The sequence below is a fragment of the Tubulanus polymorphus genome, chromosome 9 (assembly GCF_964204645.1).
Source record: "Tubulanus polymorphus chromosome 9, tnTubPoly1.2, whole genome shotgun sequence".
Classification (NCBI taxonomy): domain Eukaryota; kingdom Metazoa; phylum Nemertea; class Palaeonemertea; order Tubulaniformes; family Tubulanidae; genus Tubulanus; species Tubulanus polymorphus.
The window spans coordinates 13,658,018-13,679,714 of record NC_134033.1 but is presented as its reverse complement, the minus strand read 5'-3'; the positions used below and the strand labels follow the sequence as shown (position 1 = coordinate 13,679,714).

General features: G+C 36.5%; 1 protein-coding gene and 3 long non-coding RNA genes across 4 annotated transcripts in view; all 4 read left to right on the top strand.

The window, feature by feature from the left end:
* The first annotated feature begins 4,631 nt into the window (after positions 1 to 4,631).
* On the top strand, positions 4,632 to 6,954 carry LOC141911077 (uncharacterized). The gene is made up of 4 exons (XR_012619967.1): positions 4,632 to 4,974; positions 6,137 to 6,566; positions 6,652 to 6,793; positions 6,877 to 6,954. It is a non-coding gene; the product is annotated as an uncharacterized LOC141911077 (long non-coding RNA).
* A 505-nt stretch (positions 6,955 to 7,459) lies between these two features.
* LOC141911076 (uncharacterized) lies at positions 7,460 to 8,972 on the top strand. The gene is made up of 4 exons (XR_012619966.1): positions 7,460 to 7,491; positions 8,146 to 8,412; positions 8,496 to 8,762; positions 8,846 to 8,972. It is a non-coding gene; the product is annotated as an uncharacterized LOC141911076 (long non-coding RNA).
* A 291-nt stretch (positions 8,973 to 9,263) lies between these two features.
* LOC141911328 (uncharacterized) lies at positions 9,264 to 15,109 on the top strand. The gene is made up of 4 exons (XR_012620014.1): positions 9,264 to 9,464; positions 9,570 to 9,690; positions 10,445 to 10,597; positions 10,693 to 15,109. It is a non-coding gene; the product is annotated as an uncharacterized LOC141911328 (long non-coding RNA).
* Positions 15,110 to 17,115: 2,006 nt separating this feature from the next.
* The window catches only part of LOC141911327 (myosin-VIIa-like), a 30,263-nt gene continuing 25,681 nt past the window's right edge, over positions 17,116 to 21,697 (top strand). Inside the window, exons 1-2 of the mRNA XM_074802324.1 lie at positions 17,116 to 17,257; positions 20,492 to 20,577. Coding sequence (XP_074658425.1) covers positions 20,560 to 20,577 — 18 coding nt within the window. The 5' untranslated portion in view covers positions 17,116 to 17,257; positions 20,492 to 20,559. The remainder of the gene's footprint in view (positions 17,258 to 20,491; positions 20,578 to 21,697) is intronic.

The following is a 21,697-nucleotide window of genomic DNA, read 5'->3' as shown; positions in this document are numbered from 1 at the left end:
CTTAGAACTCCTAGCCGACGCTAAACCCAGTTATCTTGAAAGGTAATTTGATTTACATGGAATTTATTATGATTAATGCTATATGAAGAATTGTGTATATTGTAAGATATTGTATAATTACATGATATCTTCTTTTATTCATTTCAGCTAAATTACATCTATAAGAAAATGCTCAGCCTAACTAGATTAACTAGTCAAAAATGTACTGATTCGAATAGCCAACAGAATATTTCAACTTGAATTGAAATCATCAACTACCACAGAACGAATTTAACTCATGAACCGACTTAGACGATCCGTTAGTTGTTTGTTAGTTGACCAGTCAGTGGTTTTTTGCAATCCACCTCTTTTTTCAACCCAATATTTCCACCAATATTGTCCGGAGACGAGGATGTGCGGAAAACATGATGATGCGATTATATCAGTGGCAATACAGCTTAAACCGGACACACTGACACTTGTTGACCGGTAAGAAGCAAGTGTTTAGCTGCCGAAGAGTATTGTGAAATCAGCAATCTTTTTGATTGTCACTATAGCCATCCGTTGACCAAACAGGCTTTAAAATACTTTGGAAAAAAACAGATACTATCATTTTAAGACTGACAACAAGAAACGAAATTCTTAATATGGACTTGCCTAGATTTACATGATGATGTACCGTTTAATCCAGTATCAAAATTAAAGAAAGAAATTTGGGTTTTTTTTCAAATTATGAGTGGTAAGCGCAATGAAGTTGTTGGCAGAATTTCCAGAGGATCCACGCTGTAAGTAATCTAAAAAGCCTAATATGTCTCCACTCAATTGAATAAAAAATTTTATAAATTAAAATCTGTCTATTGCCGGGGTTTTATTATTCGATCATGCACTCAATCCACTCGCGTCGGATCTGGGACCGCAAAGATGTGGGATTCTGGAATTCGATATCGTTGAGCTGGGTACAGAGGCGCGTATTCAACCCGGCAGTGGAACATTTGATAAACTCATATGGACGTATAAACTAGTTTACGTCCATGATAGTCTAGTACCTAGCCGTCGTTCCACAAACAAAAAACGGTTGTAGGGAATCGGTAACAAGGACAATGTATCAGACTCTAACGTCCATGATAAACTCGTAAATCCATTCATCAATAGCGGTTTTTCAGAGTTGTCGATATCATTCGCACGCCAAATCAAAATTGGAACGAAACGGCCGGCCACAGGGGCCTGATACAAAAGGTTTATGTAGACCTACTACTATGTATAGAAATAACCCAGACTGAAGCCGCATCCATGCTGGGTTAACCAGCATACAAGAGAGGCAGCGAGAGATACAAAAACAAAGAAACTCCATCGGCAATCTCCTTGCCTTCTGCTGAGGAAACCACCAATTAAGTATTCAAAACGCTAAGAAAGCCTGGGCAGACAAATTCGAAAAGTCTGCATGAAAACCCAGATGAAATTCGGTCAACCTTCAGAACAATGACCAAACTACCTAAAACGAAAGACCGCAGTCATCAAAAATCGTCTTAATAATTAACAACCAGGGCCCATACACATAGGGCTGACCGTAGGTTAGTACGGGACTTAGTTTGTGTTACGAGCGTGAATAGACTCAATTGAACTGGTGTATAGTGAATTCCCTGAGATAATACCCACCCACGATCATTCGACTGTGACCATGTGAAATCTGAGCGCACAATCGCTATGTATTACGACATAGGCTACTGAATGAAACATAATGTGATTCATACCTTCCACAGCCAAATCTCCAATAGTTTACCACCCAAATTGCAAACCAACCTCCTTGCAGAATGAATATATCTTTCAGGGTCGGTTTTGGTTTATTAATGAGAAATATTGTAACTAGGCATACTTTCAATATTATGGAAATAATGTTCAAAACATGTTTTTTTAAACAAAAGATGTATTTGCCTTTATCCATCGCTTCCTCGACGGATTTCTTCCCAAGATTCTGATAAAATGGCCACCCTGTCCTTGATACGTAGACTTCAGGTGCTCATTTTTATGGGACTGTTTGAGTTTGATGACTCCTGACGTGAACAATCTACGCGCAGTGTCATTTGAGATGTTTCCCTGAGATGTTTCTCTCATTCGACCCGTACCCCGCAATTGAAATTCGGATATTTGCTTAGATCTATCCTCGTGGTGTGAGCTTCAAGCCTCTTTCAGGCATCGGTTTTAGTGGTTGTTGAATTTGAGCAGCCATAATTAAGTTAATTTGATATCCTGAACTTTCGATATTTTCCTTTTCGATTTTGGTTATGTTGCTAATTCTTCTTTTCTCATCAAGGCTTTTGTAGTTGGATAATGTGGGTAGGCGTAGTTAGTTACCTAATCGTTGGTGGTAAGCTTTTTTATAGTTGGATGGGCTTATGTGGTTTGTGAAAATATCCGATCGTAAAACTAAACCACAGTCAGGTTACTGACTAGGGTAGGCATACCTTAATTCCTGCTTGCCTTACTTTTTCCATTACCGGTGACGTACAATTAACAGGCCCTGAGAGGATAACCTAATTCTTTCTAACTTTTATTACCCAATGATTGTATCACTGCTATCTTTCAGTGGGCCAACGAGTTGTTGTATGTGAAATCTGGATTTGAACATAATTTGTATTTTGAATATTTGAACTATTAACTTTGACGTGGAGAAAGTTTTTAAAAGATAGAACAATCTACTGTTCGGATAATTATCATTTAATTATCTAGCTCTACCGCTGAAAAAGGATCCAATATGATTAATAGTCGTAGGATACCGGCACAAGACACGAACGACGTAAATTAAGCAAGATAAGTAAACTGTAGGCCTTGTACAAATACGGGCAGAGTACATCGATTAGTTTATGTATTCGCCACAGTATCTAGAAGCAGCACTGGACGATTGAGATTTTACAGAACTGTGGCATGCGAGCAGGAAATTCATCCACGATCCTTTTATCTAACCCTCACAATTAGATATTAATCAATAACCCTAGGTCGTAAATCTAATTTGTTTTTAAAATAAACATTAAAACATCGATCAAAGCAGGTTTTCAACTGACGTGGACTGAAAATCAATTCCGTTCAATAAAATATCTACATTTGGGTTTGCATTTGATCGTAGCTCCGGGCGAAATTTCTCCACAATCGTTCAATCGAGTACTAGTCTTTGACACGATCAGATGGCGTTTTCTCGAGCTCTTCAGCTTTTGCTGTGTTTCCTGGCGATCTTGTGGCGCGGAGTATTTTGGAGTGGTGGTGTGGCGCCGGTGGCGGTGGATGGAGTTGTGTGTGCGGTGTGTGCAAGCGGAGTGGATGGAGTTGTGTGCGCGGTGTGTGCAAGAGGAGTGAATGGAGTTTATATGTGTCGTATGAATGTGTGGTATATTTTATATCTTATTTTTTTCATTATTTTTCTATATTATTTTTGTTTTTTCATTTTTTTTTTCTTTCATTTCATTCATCCCTTGCCCCGCCCTCTCAATCTCAGGGTTTCAACTGGCAGCGGCAGAGTCGGAGTTCTCTAATGTGGTATTCGTTCCAGCTAGTGGCGGAGTGCTGGTGATGCGGATGTTACTACGGGGGACCTGCGATCAGAATAAGATGGGGGTGGTAGCAATCTTCGACTGAAGGGGCTGTTGGATCTTTAGGTCCCCAGTTTGGTCCATTCTAGTCTGAATCTGCTGGTTCATTGCCTAAGGCTACCCATTGGCATCTTGCTGATGGGCTCCCCGTTCACCCAGTTTTTCTCTTGTCATCTGGGTGCCGGTTGTCTTAGGTGGTGTGCTCAATTCTCAATTGGGTCCCCAGTTTGGTCCATTCTAGTCTGAATCGGCTGGTTTCTTCGCCTAAGGCTACCCATTGGCATCTTGCTGATGGGCTCCCCGTTCACCCAGTTTTTCTCTCTCTTCTGGGTGCCGGTTGTCTTTTGGTGTTGATGCTTGAAGATCGGATATCCCCCGAAGCCGAAGATGTTTGTCGCTTCCCATCTTACTCTGATTGCGGGTCCTCCGTAGTAACACCCGTGTCGTCAGCACCCCGCCACTAGCTGGGATGAGGCCACGTTAGAGAACTCCGACTCTGCCGCTGCCAGTTGGAACCCTGAGAACTCTGACTTTGCTGTTATCAGCCAGAATTTCTGTGCTGACTTCTTTCTCTTTCTCAGGTTTAGATCAAATATGATGTAAAGCCGTTAAAACTATGTATTACCAGCGTCTATATGGTTGTACTTCGATTTAAGCCGTGAAACTGTGTAAATTTTATTTTTCATCCAAGGTTTTTTCCCCTTCCATCAAAATCTTTCCCAATTTTTCTTGTCGCAGCGGATGATATCGTCTATATTGTATTCGTGAACTCTGTAATCTCGAGCATCTTTTGTGTACTTCAAATACATCGTAAACTCTGTATCTTCGATTTCTGATTCAGACCCCTCATCCTGGCCTTTCATCTTTTTCATCATCCACTATCAAAGTTAGATATAGTTGCAAATTTTGTCTTGTTAATTAATGATTATGAACTCTTTAATTTCAGCTCATTTTAAGCAAACTTGGGGCAATAGTGGTATATCGAGGGTTGATTTTTACTAATTCCAAAATACAGGTGTTCTCAAAAAACACTTATCATGTGGGGAAGAGGTATATGGTTTGGCTGTATATGTACCTAACCCAGACACGAACGGAGCTGGCATAAATCTGTGGCACAATAATAGTTAATACTATTAATGATAGGGATGGTTATGAGATAATAAAAGCTTTCTCAAACCACAGTGGTCAGAATCTGTCTGACAAACATTTTGACTTAATATATAATATGCTCTCTTCATCTTGTCATTTCGCTAGCCAGAAGTCAAACTCGGATGGTGGGAAGTCTGGTGATACCAACATCCATAATCCGACTCTGGGACTGAGTCTGATGGCACCATTGGACGTTCCAACAACATCATTACCTAGTCAACACGCGGGACAAACAACTTAGAGGATGAATAAGGATATAACTAAGGTGAATTACTCATTAAGGTACTACTTAGATATCTACAATTAAGGTAAATTCAATGATGTGAAATTATTTTGAATTCAAGTACATTGACATTAAAAATGTAGCTGATACATGTGTATCTGAGCACATTACTTATTTATCTGTATCTAAGTGAACCTATTGTGTCTTCATACAGCTGTATTATTTTGATACATATTGCCAAAATCATTTAATGCAGATTTACTTCCGATCGAAGGGAGATAAAAAAAAATCTGTACGTGCAAAAATACATTCCTGAATTTTGGAGGGGGAATATTTCAATTTCACTGTGTATGTCAGATTGAGAGCCTTATTCTGACAGGATATCCTAAACTTAGGTCTTATTCCTCTTGCTAATAGCTCTCTTTTACTAACCCCTCTCCTTCAAACTATATTCCAGCATCATGTCTTGCACCGCACCAGGGAGGTCCGGTCATAACAAGGTCTTTTGATCCTTATACACAGTGAACTGTAAAAGGGAAATAAAGATTATATTGCAATTCGGGTAAGGGAATTTCTAATTTACCACTAAAAATGTGATTTTATCTTAAGTTCTGATGAATTCAAATAGTGATGAATTCACCACATCTGAAATTCTACTCGTGTAGATTTTCAGGCTCCATATAAATATTGTTCGACTGACAATTAATTGTGGCTAGAATGATTACTAATTAATGGATCGCTTAGATATCAGAAAATTAGTTAGAATTAATTCAACATAAGGAATTTAAGTTGATTAAAAATAATGCAGTGGATGAGACGACTGTATCGTGCAATGTTGTCTGTGTCTAACTGGGCCACATGTGTGTGGGATCTGTTGAATCAGTTAGGTTTTGGGGAATTCTGGGTTCGTTAAGCTAGTTATATTATCATAATCAAAAGATCATTGTATATATTTTACCAGCAATATTTAAAATTACTGAAATGGATTAGAATACCATTCACTGGGCTCAGATGTCTGTGGGAAGAATACATATCTCTTAAAAGTTTATTAATTGGCGATGAAGTTAATTTAATAATACGAACATAGTTTAGCTGGGAATCGAAATGTATATAGGGGCAATTTTACTAGCAGGTTTGCACTGTATGATACTATTAATCAACTAGTCATAATATGTACAAAATGATCTTCTACCTTGTAATATAGATATTCCAAATCTCGATGTATCAAAATAGGCAGTCCCCAATCAGATGCTTGCCAGTTCAGACTGGTTGGAAGATTAATTGAAGGCACCGGAACCAAATTTCCTGTTATGTGCTTGGATTTCAAGAAAAGAAAATTTATGTTAAATGGACCGCCGATCACGCAACTATATCTGTACTTCGATTTCCGATTTTGAAAAAACTTTACACGGAGAAAGCAAAAGTAAAAAGTAAAACTTAGACAAAATTATCTTAACCTTGTAAACTTTCGGACTATTTACATGAAAAGAAAAGCAAAGAAATGTAAAATTAGACAAAATTCAAACATTGTAAACTTTCGGACTATTTACACAGAAAAAACAACAAAAGATATGTAAAATTAGACTACCAACTTAGGAGACCCTCGCCGATAATGAACCCGGCAACCATAAAAGGTAACTTAATATAGTTGAAATTATTGCGATAAATTCTAAATGAAATACTTTGTCATTACAGGATATCTTCTTTTAATCATTGCAGCTAAATTTCAACTATGAGAAAAACCCAGTTTGAGATCAACTACTCGTCCAAAATCGACCAACTGGAACAGCGCACAGCCAACTAGAATCAACCAACCAACTTAGATGATCCACGCCGATAACGAATCCAGCGATCATAAAAGGTAACTTAATATAGATGGAGTTATTTCGATTCATTCTCAATGAAATGTTTTGTGATTACATGATATCTTTGTTTACTCTTCAGCTGAATCCTATCTTCATCAAACTGCCCAGCTTGAGATCAACAACAAATCATAAATCTACAGATAAGAACAGCCCACACAACAATCCAAGATTAAATCAAATGCATCAATGAACTTAGAACATTTTAACTGATAGGGAACCCAGCAAACTTGAAATGTAAGTTGATATTTTATGGAAATGATAATGATGAATTCTAAATGAAATAATTTGTCATTACAGGCTATCTTCTTTAAATCATAGCAGCTAAATTGCAACTATAAGAAAAAACCCAGCTTGAGATCAACTACTCTTCCAAAATCGACCAACTGGAACAGCGCCATTTGCCAAATTTTTGTAGTCTCTCCTACTGTAAACAGAGGGCGCATGGGTCTGCTGGCATAGCCACTGACTGAGACAGCCACTGTTGTCACAGTTATACAGTACGATGTGACCTGGCTCGAAGTCAAACGAGCACTTGAGGTCAACAACTCATCTAAAATCTACCGATTAGTGAACAGCGCACAGAAGGGGCCTGAATTCTGAATGAAACATCTGTATTTACAGGATATCTTTGTTTACTCATTTTCAGCTAAACTTAGGAGATCCTCGCCGATAGCGAACAAAGCAATTATGAAAGGTAAGTTGATATACATGAAATTATCTTATATAATGATACTGAATTGTTGTACCGACTGCTCCATCGTTACTGGATGTATTGCCCTGAAAATTTGCCCGGCGGTAGATCTCGACGTCTTTTATCGCTTGGGCATGGTTTCCATTCAAAATTATTCACTTTCCAAATTTTTGTAGTCTCCTACTGTTCACAGAGGGTGCATGGGTCAGCTGGCATAGCCACTGACTAGAGACAGCCACTGTCTAGAGACAGCCACTGTCCAGAGACAGCCACTGTTGTCACTGTTGATACAGTACGAGCTACTGCTGCCTTTGTGACCCAGCTGCCGGGTCACAAAATTCATACATTATGAAATAATCATATATCTGTACTTTACATATTTGTTTCTATCTATAGTTCTGTATCCTTGGGCCTCCATGGGAAGAAGGTCAAGTGTGTCCTGAGATCCCGTATGGTCTCTATATGGGCACAGCTGATCACACTACATAAATTAGGCCACTTTGAAATGCCCAAATACTCAATAACCATGCAACGAAATAATAAGTCGGAAGTTCTTCGTTTAGAAATCACCCGTGGTTTCCACGGGCTTTCCACTAGTTACGATTAATTCTGAATGAAATATTTGTATTTACACGATATCTTTGTTTACTCGTTCAGCTTTATCCTATCTATGTGAACCAGCCGCGCTTGAGATCAACAACTCGTTTGAAATCTGCCGATAAGAGAACAGCGCACAGAAGAGGCATTTAATTACCAAAATCTATGCACCGGTCCACATTGCTGATCTGATATATATCCGGCCGTCATTAGTCAGTGATGAACTAATGCTACTACTACAACAAATAATTAGGCAGTTGGGGTTCGAAACTAATATCCGAACACACCGAGGATCCAAGCCAATACCGAACCCAGCAATCGTTAAAGGTAAGTTGATATACATGAAATTATTACGATTAATTCTGAATGAAATATTTGTATTTACAGGATATCTTTGTTAACTCTTTCAGCTTTATCCTATCTATGTGAACCAGCCGCGCTCAAGATCAACAACTCGTTTGAAATCTGCCGATAAGAGAACAGCGCACAGAAGAGGCATTTAATTACCAAAATCTATGCACCGGTCCACATTGCTGATCTGATATATATCCGGCCGTCATTAGTCAGTGATGAACTAATGCTACTACTACAACAAATAATTAGGCAGTTGGGGTTCGAAACTAATATCCGAACACACCGAGGATCCAAGCCAATACCGAACCCAGCAATCGTTAAAGGTAAGTTGATATACATGAAATTATTACGATTAATTCTGAATGAAATATTTGTATTTACAGGATATCTTTGTTAACTCTTTCAGCTTTATCCTATCTATGTGAACCAGCCGCGCTCAAGATCAACAACTCGTTTGAAATCTGCCGATTAGAGAACAGCGCACAGAAGAGGCATTTAATTACCAAAATCTATGCACCGGTCCACATTGCTGATCTGATATATATCCGGCCTTCATTAGTCTTAAACAGTGATGAACTAATGCTACTACTACAACAAATGATTAGGCAGTTGGGGTTCGAAACTAATGTCCTGACACACTGAGTATCCAAGCCAATACCAAACCTAGCAATCGTTAAAGGTAAGTTGATATACATGAAATTATTAGGATTAATTCTGAATGAAATTTTTGTATTTACAGGATATCTTTGTTTACTCGTTTCAGCTAAATAATATCTATATGAGACTGCCGCCCTTGAGGTCAACAACTTGTTTAAAATCTGCCTATTAGAGAACAGACTTAGACAATCCTAGCCGACACTAAACCCAGTTATCACAAATCACATCTATAAGAAAAAGCCCATACTAAGATCAACTAACCATCTAGAATCTACTGATTAAAACAGTCGACAGAAGAATGCAACTTGAACTTAGAACTCAATCAACCTAGAACTCCTAGCTGACATTAAACCCAGTTATCTTGAAAGGTAAATTGATTTACATGGAATTAATTATAATTAATGCTATATGAAAAATAGTGTATATTGTAAGAGATCGTATGATTACAGGATATCTTCTTTTATTCATTTCAGCTAAATTACATCTATAAGATAATGCTCAGCCAAAGTTTAACTAGTCAAAAATGATTCGAATAGCCAACAGAATATTCCAACTTGAATTGAAATCATCAACTAAACTCAGCAATCTTGAAAGGTAAGATGATTCACTTGGAATCTATTATCATTAACCCTTTTAAGTGCAAGTTTTTTACTCTGTGACTACCCTAGAAATTTTCGGCCATTGTTGCGCTTTTCGAAAACTCATATTTGAAGCCATAAAGTTCAAAAACTATCGGTCCTATAGCTTAGCAGTGAAAAAAAAAGTTTGTAGACAATATTATGACCTTTCATATGATACCAGGTTTGAGTATTTTGGTTAGTTAGCATTGGTCAGTATTTGTCAGATTCATCAGAGTCAGGGCCAGGACTTGGCCTTGGGAAGGGTTTGATTTTCGTCGTGTATATCATAAATATCATCTGAACTGTTTCATAAAGTCACTGGATTCACTGTCTATTAGCTCTAAATCATTGTCTCCAAACTCATCATAAGCAAAGATTTATGATTACTTGATCTGTATTCATGATTTTACCTTATTTATTTCGAAAAAATGACAAATTTTGACTCAAAATTGCTCAAAAACAATGAATTGCAACCATCAAAAATTCTTACGGCGAATAATCAACAGAAACGCCATCTACCGACTAATGATGTGCTATGATGAAAACCTGTAGGTGAAACGACGATTATTTACACTTTTACAGCGCCGCCGGGACTCGACCTACGGTCGAGCATGAACGTAAAGCCAATGTTTTTCCGTCTCGACCTACGGTCGAGCATGAACTTAAAAAGGGTTAATGCTGTATGAAATATTGTGTGAATACAGGATATCTCCTTATGTGCATTTCAGCTATATCACATCTATAAGAAAAAGCCCATACTAAGATCAACTAACCATCTAGAATCTACTGATTAGAACAGACCACAGAAGAATGCACCTTGAATTTTACTAATCAACCAACTTAGAACTTTTAGCTGACACTAAACCAAGTTATCTGGAAAGGTAAATTGATTTTATTATCATTAATGCTACATGAAAAATTGTGTATATTGTAAGATATTGTCTAATTACAGGATATCGTCTTTTATTCATTTCAGCTAAATCACATCTATAAGAAGAAGCTCAGCCTGAGATCAACTCGTCATCTAGAATCTACTGATTGAAACTGCCAACAGAAGATTCTAACTTGAATTGAAATCATCAACTACCACAGAAGAGTCCAACTGCGTAGGCCTAGAAGTCCAGATGAGAAATTCAGCCAGCAGCGGTTTATCGCCCAATGACGGATTTCTTCTACAGTAGGTGGAGCACAGACAATGCGTGTGTTATATATAAACAATTAATCAGGAGCAGCTGAGACAATGTAAATATATTGTGAACATTTATTCAGGAGCAGCACAGACAATGCGTACCTTATAAACACTTGTTCAGGAGCAGTATTGATTTATTTTGTGTATTACCTTTTTACAAACCAGTCTGATGTGTAACATGGGTTTCAAAATGCGTCTTAAAATGCACTGTCTATTTGAAGAGGCGGAAAAAAAAGAAATAGTTTTAATGTTGATTAATGAAAATTGAAGTTAGATAATTAGGGCTCTGGGCCTGAGAAGGAACTATTCATATTTGAATATTTCAATAAAATGGCATCCTAATTCTTTCATATTGATTAGGCAAACTGTTTTCGATTTGTAAACAGATGTGTCATGTCCTTTGTAATGTGACAGAAAGTTCCTTCTTGGAGTCTCATGAAATCTACGCTCCATTAATTGATGGTATTGATCACATTCAGCGTCACGGTTCGACGTAGGTCCGTTGAATACACCTTAACTGAGATATGATATCAACAGGATAGTTCAGATAATCTTCATACTTAGTTAAACATAGCTTTGCATGATTTGTAAAAGTGACATAGTTTGGTCTCTTAGAAACAGCGATTCATTTTATATTTCCTGAGAGTGAAAATGATTTGCATAGCCTAAATGTTCAAAAGGGAGAGGGTAGTCAGTTAAACAGTTGAAACTTTTAAATCGCAATAAAGGAAGTTGATACCTGATTAGTTAAACTCACCCAGCAAGTTTATGGGCTTTGAATAAAGATGTTTTGACAATGATTCCTTGGCCAAAAAGTGGGCCTTCAGTATAGACTGGCTACGCCCTTGAATATCATCACGTAGTTAAGAAAAACATAGACTATAATGTTTGGCAGTGTTCTGTGTACAAATACTAAGTTTATAAACCAAAGTGTTGATGTATTTGTTGATGCCATAATTTTTTTACAATGCCCATAAAAGCGATTTGACTAATGAGTAGAATATCTCGATTTTCACATAGAGTTTTAGCACTGAGCTTCCATGTAGATAATCATAGCTAGGTATATGAAAACTTGTATCTTAGTACATTGTATTCACAGAGGTATAAGAGAGGTATAGCTAGGAATAATGTGATATAAAGGAATAAATGATAATGGCCAGCAATAATTTTGATCGTTTTAATTCTGTTTATAGCTGTTTTAACTTCTTTCATCGTCATCCATATCATAAGGTTGAGTGGCTTTCAATGATCGCTTAACTTCAAATCGGGGTTTTTAATGATAAACGATTATTTAGGAGCAGCAGTGAATTTGTAGCACTTTTTTAAAGTGAGCCCATATTTCCACCGGTAAGAAATTCCTGATGATGTAAATAGTAAAAAATAGTACAAAATACATAGAACATAATCAAAGAAGTAAATAAATAAAAAAAAACAATGAATAAAAAATACATAACAAAATAAATATTAAAAAAAAAAACAAATAAAATCATAAGTAATAAAAAAATAAACAAAAACCAACAAACAATTAGTTAACTTCTATAATTATAGGGCCTTCATCATCAGGAATTTTTTTAAAAATACATTTATCTAATCATTAAAGGTTCTTCTTCACATGGAAGAACCTTCTCTAGAGTTTCCCAACCTCTTATGATCATTTCTGTTGTTGTTTTAAGCATTCTATCGGACAGTTAGTAATAAACAAAACAAATAACCATAAACCTTAACTAAACCAAACTCACTAAGAAAATAACTGATTTGATAGAATGCTTCAAATAACTGATGAAAGATCACCCGCCCTTTTGCCTATAGCACACCCTGTCACTGCTGTTACTGTTGATTGTTTTAGGGATAATATCTGGGAGATTTTACATTTTACTCTTTTTTAGAAAGAATGTTAAACAGCTATAAACGTGATTAGTTATCGATAGTAAAATTATTGTCATGTTTTCAAATAACTTTGTATTAAATGTATTAAATGAGCGAACTGATAATGTTTGAAAATCTTAAGACGAGGGGCAGCGGAAGCGGGACTTTGTACGTTTTGTCTCTTGTTCAAATGCTTTTATGTCGAACTGTTATTAAAATACAGTCCATTTGTTAACAAGGAACTTACATGATAATTCCTCGAGTACGTAAATACCTGTCATTTAGCAAGGTTTTGTCATGTGAATAAAACGACACATACGTGTTCATTATTCATCTTAAAATTTTTCGACTGTTTAGTTAGGTTTATAGCAACTATCAAACTGAGGTCCTATCGAATACAGAGGAGTATTTTTTCCTATAAATGAGGAAATATGAACGGTGTTGATTAGTAAATTGTCCTAGCTATGTTTTGATAGCTATATTGTCAGTTTTACAATATATGGGGCCTGATTCAAATCTGCTCATGATGCATTTCCGATCTCGAAAAAGTTATCGAATTCAGCTTAATTGTAGATATCTCAGTGATCTGTTATTTCTAATTTACCTAGATATATGGATAGATGAAATATCTATACGATGATTCTCAATATATCTTAATTAAAAAAACCTTCAAAATACTTTGCATTAAACATAACAATGTTGAGAAAATAACATTGATAATGTTTGAAAACCTCAGGCAAGGTTGGCAAAACTCTAGTTATCTTACTTAAAACTCTAGTTATCTTGTAAAATCAGGGCCGTCAGCTCACGAAATCGCGGGTGGGTTCATATTTAATGAACCGGAACTAAAGTATGGGGGTCTGGGTCCCCTCCCCCAGAAAAATTTTGAAAATCTGGTGCTCAGATATGGCCTCTGAGCGATTTCCCGTGGATATATAAGCAAGGTATAAATAAACAGATTTATTATAAAATGTTGTAATTTAATCAGCATTGTCAACATTGTTTGGAGCATTTACGTCAAAAATGTTTCACTAAGCAATGAGACTATCAAGTGCCATTCTCCTGGGATGTAGTTTCGCATATATGTCAATCGCCCGATTAACGTCAATGGAAGTACAATGGACGCTGGCAAGAGCGGACGACGGGAGGTCGCTTAATATTTTTTTTGTTCGAACCCCCCCACATGACGGGCCTGAAAATAATGTTAATGGAAATGAAAAAATAAAGATTGATTAGTTATTCTCAAGCTTTCAAGATTGAATCTGTAGGTTTTATTAGTTTTAATGCTTTTATGTTGAACTGTTTTTCGAATATAGTTCACTCATTTGTTAATGAGTAACTTACAATTCCTCAAATACAAAGCAAAGTTTGCGAAATTTCGGTTTTCTTTTAAGAATAATGTTTAATGAAATGAAATTAGAGATTGATTATTTGAGAGAGCGAATTTGTGGATTTATGGAGTTTTAATGTTTATATGTTGGAGATATGTTATGTAGTTCTTTGATGATTGATGATACATAAACAGAGTATCCTAAATATCTCTTACATTGTCATTTGAAGAGGAGTTGATATGATATAATGCTTCATATTTCATGAAATAGCCAAATGTCACTTATGCCTGGTGACTTCATGAATTGTCAAATTAATAGTCTTAGACATTCAGACTGGTCCCAATTGTCGGTGTTTTATGGATCAAAGTTTACAATTCTTTGTATTATTTTATTATTATCCTATTGATTCAAATTTTCTAAATCAGTTGTAGTCGAAATGTTTTTGGTGAATAAAAACCTTCAAATACCTTGCAGTAGCAATTGTGATGTTAAAGGCTAGTACGGTAATCTTTTTTTTTGGATAGCCCGTTATAAGGCTATAATGATACCTTGTTTTTCCTGATCGGCCAGCTGTCATTTTGTAAATAACAATGATATTTGTAATCGGTTAATCTCTATAACTGCTAAATCTGTTATGGTTAGCTTGATCATGATTTTAAAGTAATACCTTTAAGGTAGATAGGCGGCTGGCCGGGTCAACTTTTAAGAGTAAAAATGTAAATCAGATTGATTCAACATTAAATCTTACGCTTTCCAGAGTAATTGGCCAGGTTTACCTCTGGTTTTAGTGCGGGGAGCCATGGACTCTTACAGTTTAGAGCCCATGGTTGTGGCCCATAGACATTTCCGTTTTAGAGTCTATGGTTGGACCATGGATGTATAAACTCTAGTTTATAGTTTATGCGTCCATGGTTGGACTGTTTTTGTCCACGTGTTTGAGGAACTTACGTTATAATTCCTCGAGCACATACCTGGCATTTTGTATAATTGTTGTATGATAATAAATATGTTTGTTTGAAATTCTTTATTTTATTTGTTAAGTTAATTAGCTACTCTGAACTTTGTTAGTTGACGAGTCATAAATTTATCCTCTTTCTTATTAAAAAAACATCTCTTAGAAATTTCCTGATCATTCGGACTTCATCTCCAAATTCAACTCTCGGCTTCCTAATCTTCCTTATGCTTATGGTCTTCCCAAAATTCATAAACCCAATTCACCTTTAAGACCGATCATTTCTAATATCAATTCTCCATTATATCGGCTCTCCAAATATCTGGCTAAAGTACTCTCCCCGGCTTTGGGTACTTTTTCTGATTCTCACATTCGGCACAATATGGATCTTTTAGACAAACTCAAAAATCTCAAACCTAATGGACAAAAATTTATATCTTTCGACGCTGTTTCCTTGTTCACAAATAAACCATTTGAACCAACTCTCGATTTCTTAAGAAAACTCCCGGACTCCAATCTTGATCTCCCAATTCCTGTAGAATGTTTACTTGAACTTTTGGAACTCTGTACTACCAATCTATATTTCCAATTCCAAGACAAATTATATGAACAAATTTTCGGTTTCGCTATGGGTAACCCATTATCCCCCATTTTGGCTAATCTTTTCCTTGAACACTTTGAATCCGAAATTCTTCCAAAGTACGCTGGCTCTAAACCTAACTTTTGGATTAGGTATGTTGATGACATTCTGTGCTTATATTCTGATAATTTTGATCTTACCTCTTTTATCGACTTCATCAACTCCCAATATCCATCTTTGAAATTCACTTTTGAATGGGAACAATTAAAATGACCAAATTCCATTTTTAGATGTTCTAATTCACAATAAATATTCTCATTTGATTTTCTCAGTCTACCGCAAACCTATCAACGCCGAGGCATACCTTCACTTCTTTTCGTTTACTGCTAAATCAATCAAAATTGGTCTCGCTCAATGCCTCTTTCTCCGTGCACTACGGATCTGCGATGAAACCTTCCTTTCGGCTGAATTTGACCATATATCCAACTCCCTTAAAAAATTGGCTTACCCTGATCACATTTTGAAAATCGCTATTTCTAAGGCTAAACGTACCTTCTTCAATTCTAAACCTCCAGATAATAAAAAAACACATTTCAGAGTTCATTGTAGTTCCGTATGTACCTGTTTTGGAAAAGTTTCGTCACTCTCCCTTTATTGGATAAACAAATCGTTTTCACGTATGAAAACAAATTTAGTAAGACTTTGGTTAAAAACAATCAATCTAAACCTTTGGACTCATGCGGAGTTTACAAAATTCCTTGTTTTGGCTGTGATAAAATTTACTTTGGAGAAACTGGTCGTGAATTAAAGTGGCGTAGCCAATCACGTTTGGAACACTGGTCATCGTTTTAATTTTGATAAAGCCGAAATTATTTATACTTCCAGCAATTACACTAAACGCCACATAGTTGAGTCTGCCCTAATTACTCGTCACTCAGATATTAGTACCAATTTGAGTAATGGCTTTTTCTCCGCACAATTTCCTTTTTTCTAAGTTTATTACTTCATGCCTTGCCAAACACTAATTATTTACCCACTCACCAGGTTACTCAATTAACCTGTTCTCCTCTGTATATATACCCCTGTTTTTAATCTATATCTCACACCTGACGATGATCTCTAGGGTGAGATCGAAACGTCGTGTCTTTTATATATTTTTGATTGAATAAATAAATTCTGGTTTTTAAATTCTTTTAATCTGTAAATAGTGGGATTTTATCTTATTATCCGTTCACCACGTTTGAGTGTGCTTATCGTTCTATGAAAGTCTTCTATGTTCGAAAACTTTAGTTTGAATCCGAATATCCCGATCACCTTGATTTGCCACCGTTTCAGCTCAATCTGGTGAATGGTTTTCATTTTGTATTGATTCAAACCACTGGCCTCTCAGGGTAGGTTCTGGAAAATCTGCAGAATGCAAAAGTCTCGAATAGTTTCTTTTTAGCCGGTGCTGCCACCTGTCGCTGTCATCTTGGGTGTGTACATTTCTACGTTAAAACCGGATTATATTTCTCTTCACGGGATATTGCCGGATTATCTATCACCACGAGCAGGGATTTATAGATACATCGTTAAATCTGACGAGTGAGGGGGATTATCTGATAATCTGCGTTCGGTAAAAACGTAAGTTTTCGAGATCAACATTAATAAATTTCGTGTCAACAAACTCAAATTCAAATGCACCAAATTCCATTTTGTGAGAGGTGTGGGTTTAATTTATTGGTTTGAACCACGAATCTCATTTTTATGGAAAGAAGGGGATGTATATTTGAAAGCTTGGTTATAAAGTAGGGCCTATCCGCTAAGATAAGTTGCATCGTGCTTGAATCTAACTTGAATCTAACTAAGATAAAGTCTTTGAATTTGATTAGATATAGATTTAGATTTAATTCTTTTAACTTACGTCTTAAGACTCTTGGTCGGAGCCCTGGAGTTGGATGGAGAGATGGAGAAGGTTGTGACAAAACTACTTCAATGCCCCACACTCACTGCAGCCCAGTGACAGTGTACAGGCCCTTAGGTTTTGACTTACTGTTTTGGCTATCAATTACCAGCAGACCCATGTCTTTGAGGGCACAAGTTTGGACCCAGTTCTACAGTTATGTGGGTTAAATTTGATTCCAGATACTGTTTCGCAGTTGTGTGGGTTTAATTTGACTCCAGGTCAGTTCCACAGTTATGCGGATTCAATTGGTCTCTGTAACCAGTTCCACAGTTGAGTGGGTTTAATTTGACTCCAGATCAGTTCCGCAGTTATGCGGGTTCAATTGGTCTCTGGAACCAGTTCCAGTGTGGGTCTAATTCGACTCCAGATCCAGTTCCACAGTTGTCTGGGTATAATTTTCATTCTTGAGACTGAATCCAATAGTTAGGGTGTATAAGCCTAATTAATTGTTTTAATAATCATCTCATTTATTATCTCCTTGTTCACTCTGGGACCCAAGTTATTCCTAGGGGGGGTCTTACAGAGGTCTTATATCAGTGATTATCACTATTGCAGTTCCAACAAAGTCTTATAATACAAAACTCTTTTGGTCAGTCTAGCCTGGATCAACGTAAGCAGGCCTAAATACTAGAATATAAATTGACGTATATTTTTATGATGAATATTTATTAGCTACAAACAATCCTCCTATTAAATCAATTCCATATCTAATAAGGCCGATGTTTATTCTATTTTCCCTGCGTATTCTAAGGTGTGAATATGGAATTTACTTAGTATTCACCTGTGTCTAATTCGTAAACTATTGCTTTGTCCGACCTGATTGGTAATTGATTTTATGAATGAATTTCAAACATTCCCGAATTCACCGCTGACCTATATCACTGACACGCAGTAGCGATGAAACCTGCTTTCATTCACAATGTCGCTTGTCATGTATTTTAAACCCTTCTCATTAAGTTCCGCGTATTGTAAATTGTGGAGTGGCTCTTCTCTTTAAAGAGTAATTTTTTTCTATAAATGCCGTGGGCTTCGATAGGATTGAAAGATCTATGACAGTCTATAGACCTAACCTTACTTTAATTTGTCAAGAAACCGCAATATCAAAAACATAGATTCTGTTTTATTTAATGAAAAACTATAATCTTATTACAACTCCGTGATTCCTTACGGTTTGAAACTTCATTGATAAGAGCAAAATGCCTGAAACTCCTTCTAAAGAAATATAGGCAATTAGTCATTTTTGTCTAGTTTGTAGTTGTACAGCAGACTATGCCTAGAAATCCAAAATAAGAAGTGTTGGTTGTAGGATAGAAATTTACCAAAACCAATGTACAAGATAACACAAGATTAGGAGTCGTGGGGGGATATGAAAGTGATGTGGACAATTCCTAGAAATTTTCTCCTCGAAAACTCCTTTTATCCAGGAATAACTGAGCGACGAGTCCTTGTACCTGTTGTCCCATAAGTTGGTTACAAAAAAACTAGCATTGGCAGAATTTCATACAATATTATGTATGTTTCGGTATTTATGACGGATGTCATTAGCCTTGAACTCGCAGTATTGATCCCGCTCTGCCATCAGATTTGACATAATTTTACACATATATTGTCCACGATATTGACATATACCGTGACACAGCGCTGAAAGCATGGGATAGTGTGCACAGCTATGTTAACCCCCTCAAAATACCTTCATCATAATTAAACCATCTGTGTGCGTTTAATAAATCTACGACAGATGGTTGAAATGACGAATGATTATTATTCTGTTATTATTGCGTTTGATATTGCGCGCATGTTCTAGGATCTAAAAAAAAACTCCAAATATTTTCATCTAGACCTAATTGAAAATTATTTCCTTTTACGTTTCGTGTTGATGGAGATAAATTCTCAGAAAAGTTGTTATTATAGAAGCAATGGATTAATGAAGATGAAGAAAATTGCTTTTAGGCTAAAAGAAATTGACACTTGTTTCTCATTTCTGCTGACCTTAAAAGTTGACCCGACCGGCCTCCTATCTAGAGCTTAAAAGTTGACTCGACCGGCCTCCTATTTAGAGCTTAAAAGTTGACTCGACCGGCCTCCTATCTAGAGCTTAAAAGTTGACCCGACCGGCCTCCTATCTAGAGCTTAAAAGTTGACCCGACCGGCTTCCTATCTAGAGCTTAAAAGTTGACTCGACCGGCCTCCTATCTAGAGCTTAAAAGTTGACCCGACCGGCCTCCTATCTGGAGCTTAAAAGTTGAATCGACCGGCCTCCTATCTAGAGCTTAAAAGTTGACTCGACCGGCCTCCTATCTAGAGCTTAAAAGTTGACCCGACCGGCCTCCTATCTAGAGCTTAAAAGTTGACCCGACCGGCTTCCTATCTAGAGCTTAAAAGTTGACCCGACCGGCTTCCTATCTAGAGCTTAAAAGTTGACCCGACCGGCTTCCTATCTAGAGCTTAAAAGTTGACCCGACCGGCCTCCTATCTAGAGCTTAAAAGTTGACTCGACCGGCCTCCTAAATATCCTCTACATTACTTTTTTAGAAAGTAATGTACGGATTCAAATTATATTGCATTTTAGAAAAATGACCCGGCCAATCAGGAGAAACAATGTTTCATTGTATCATTTTTTATGTAGGAACCTGGACAATTCTGAATGTCTTGAAACTAGGCCAATCTTGAAATTCATGATTTTTCCATTATAAGAAAACCAGCCCTTGCATAGTCAGCTTTACAACTGTACCTGAATGAAAGTATACCCTGTATATTATATATACACTTTGCTGGGACAATTTCCCAGTTGTCCATTAACTGGCACAATTTCCCAGTAAAAAAAATGAAACTTCCTGGTTCATAAATTGATGAAATAAGAAGCTTTCTAATCATCTTACGAGGCGTAACGCAGTTTATGTTGTATCTTTCAGCTTCGCCCGGAAAATGATATGAAGTTTTGATGATCGGATAATCGCAGAAATAAATTTCATCGGTAACCATGGTGATTTTATCGAAGGTAAGTTCGAAAAAGACATCGAATTCGAAAGGATATTGACACCAAGGTAACCCATAAATTGATTAATATTGTCTACAATGACTTTTGATTATATAATATTAAGGGTCAATAAGGTTATTTTGGATTTGAATATATCGATCATTGAATTGAATTGACTGGCAACCAGTCTAGCCCTGATATATCGACGATGTAGTGCACATCCTCACGAAAATAATTATCAAAATCTATCAAATATAGATTAAGTGTGATGAAATACATTTAATTGCAAAATGAACGCCAAAATTCACATTTGTAGATTTGTAATTTTGAAACGCCAATGATGTCGTGCACATCAACAGAACACCTTAAATAACGCATAGGCCTACTCAGTATCAATAAACATTAATGGTTTTTACGGCGCAATAAATTGCATTTTTTACCCATCGGCTATTTCATTCTATTAATTCATTCAATGTTTAATTGTTTCCCTAAGTTTCCTTATATTTGATTATTTGTATTTTGTCGTACTGTACCGAGCTGTATAAGATATCGAATACTTTGATCTATTTGCGAAGTGAGATTAAACAAAGCCAAGTGCGCACTTGTCGGTCGGTTGGAGGGAAATTTCTTTTCGCTAAAATGCTTCATTTTTTTCAAACGAAATTGTTTGAAGCGTCTGCTAGTTGAAGAGCTTAGAATATATGAAATATAAAAATCATTTTCACAGCCGATCAAAAAGAAACAAGAATTTTGCTGTTGAATGAACGTTATGAGACTATTATACATCCCCTTTAGTTCTCAAGCGTAAACAGACTATAGCCGATGATTATCTATTTTCGTGATTACGTCACAGACGCCGTCGTCGCGTTATTATCAGACATTAAATTTGTTCACAGTCGATTCATTTGATGAAGAGCTGTTGACTGAATATTGAAAACGAGTTCTGTTCTCAACTATTGAATATTAACAGTAATTACTGTTTCTAGTTATATACTATGTAATGTATATCACGGGTAGCCGTGAACTTCGGGCTGAAGACTTCCCTTTACAGTGAGTCCATGGCCCGGTTTCATAGACTGAGTATCAAAGTTATCCCTAGGGTTAAATCCTCAATCTGGATGACAACCCTCATAGTAACAAT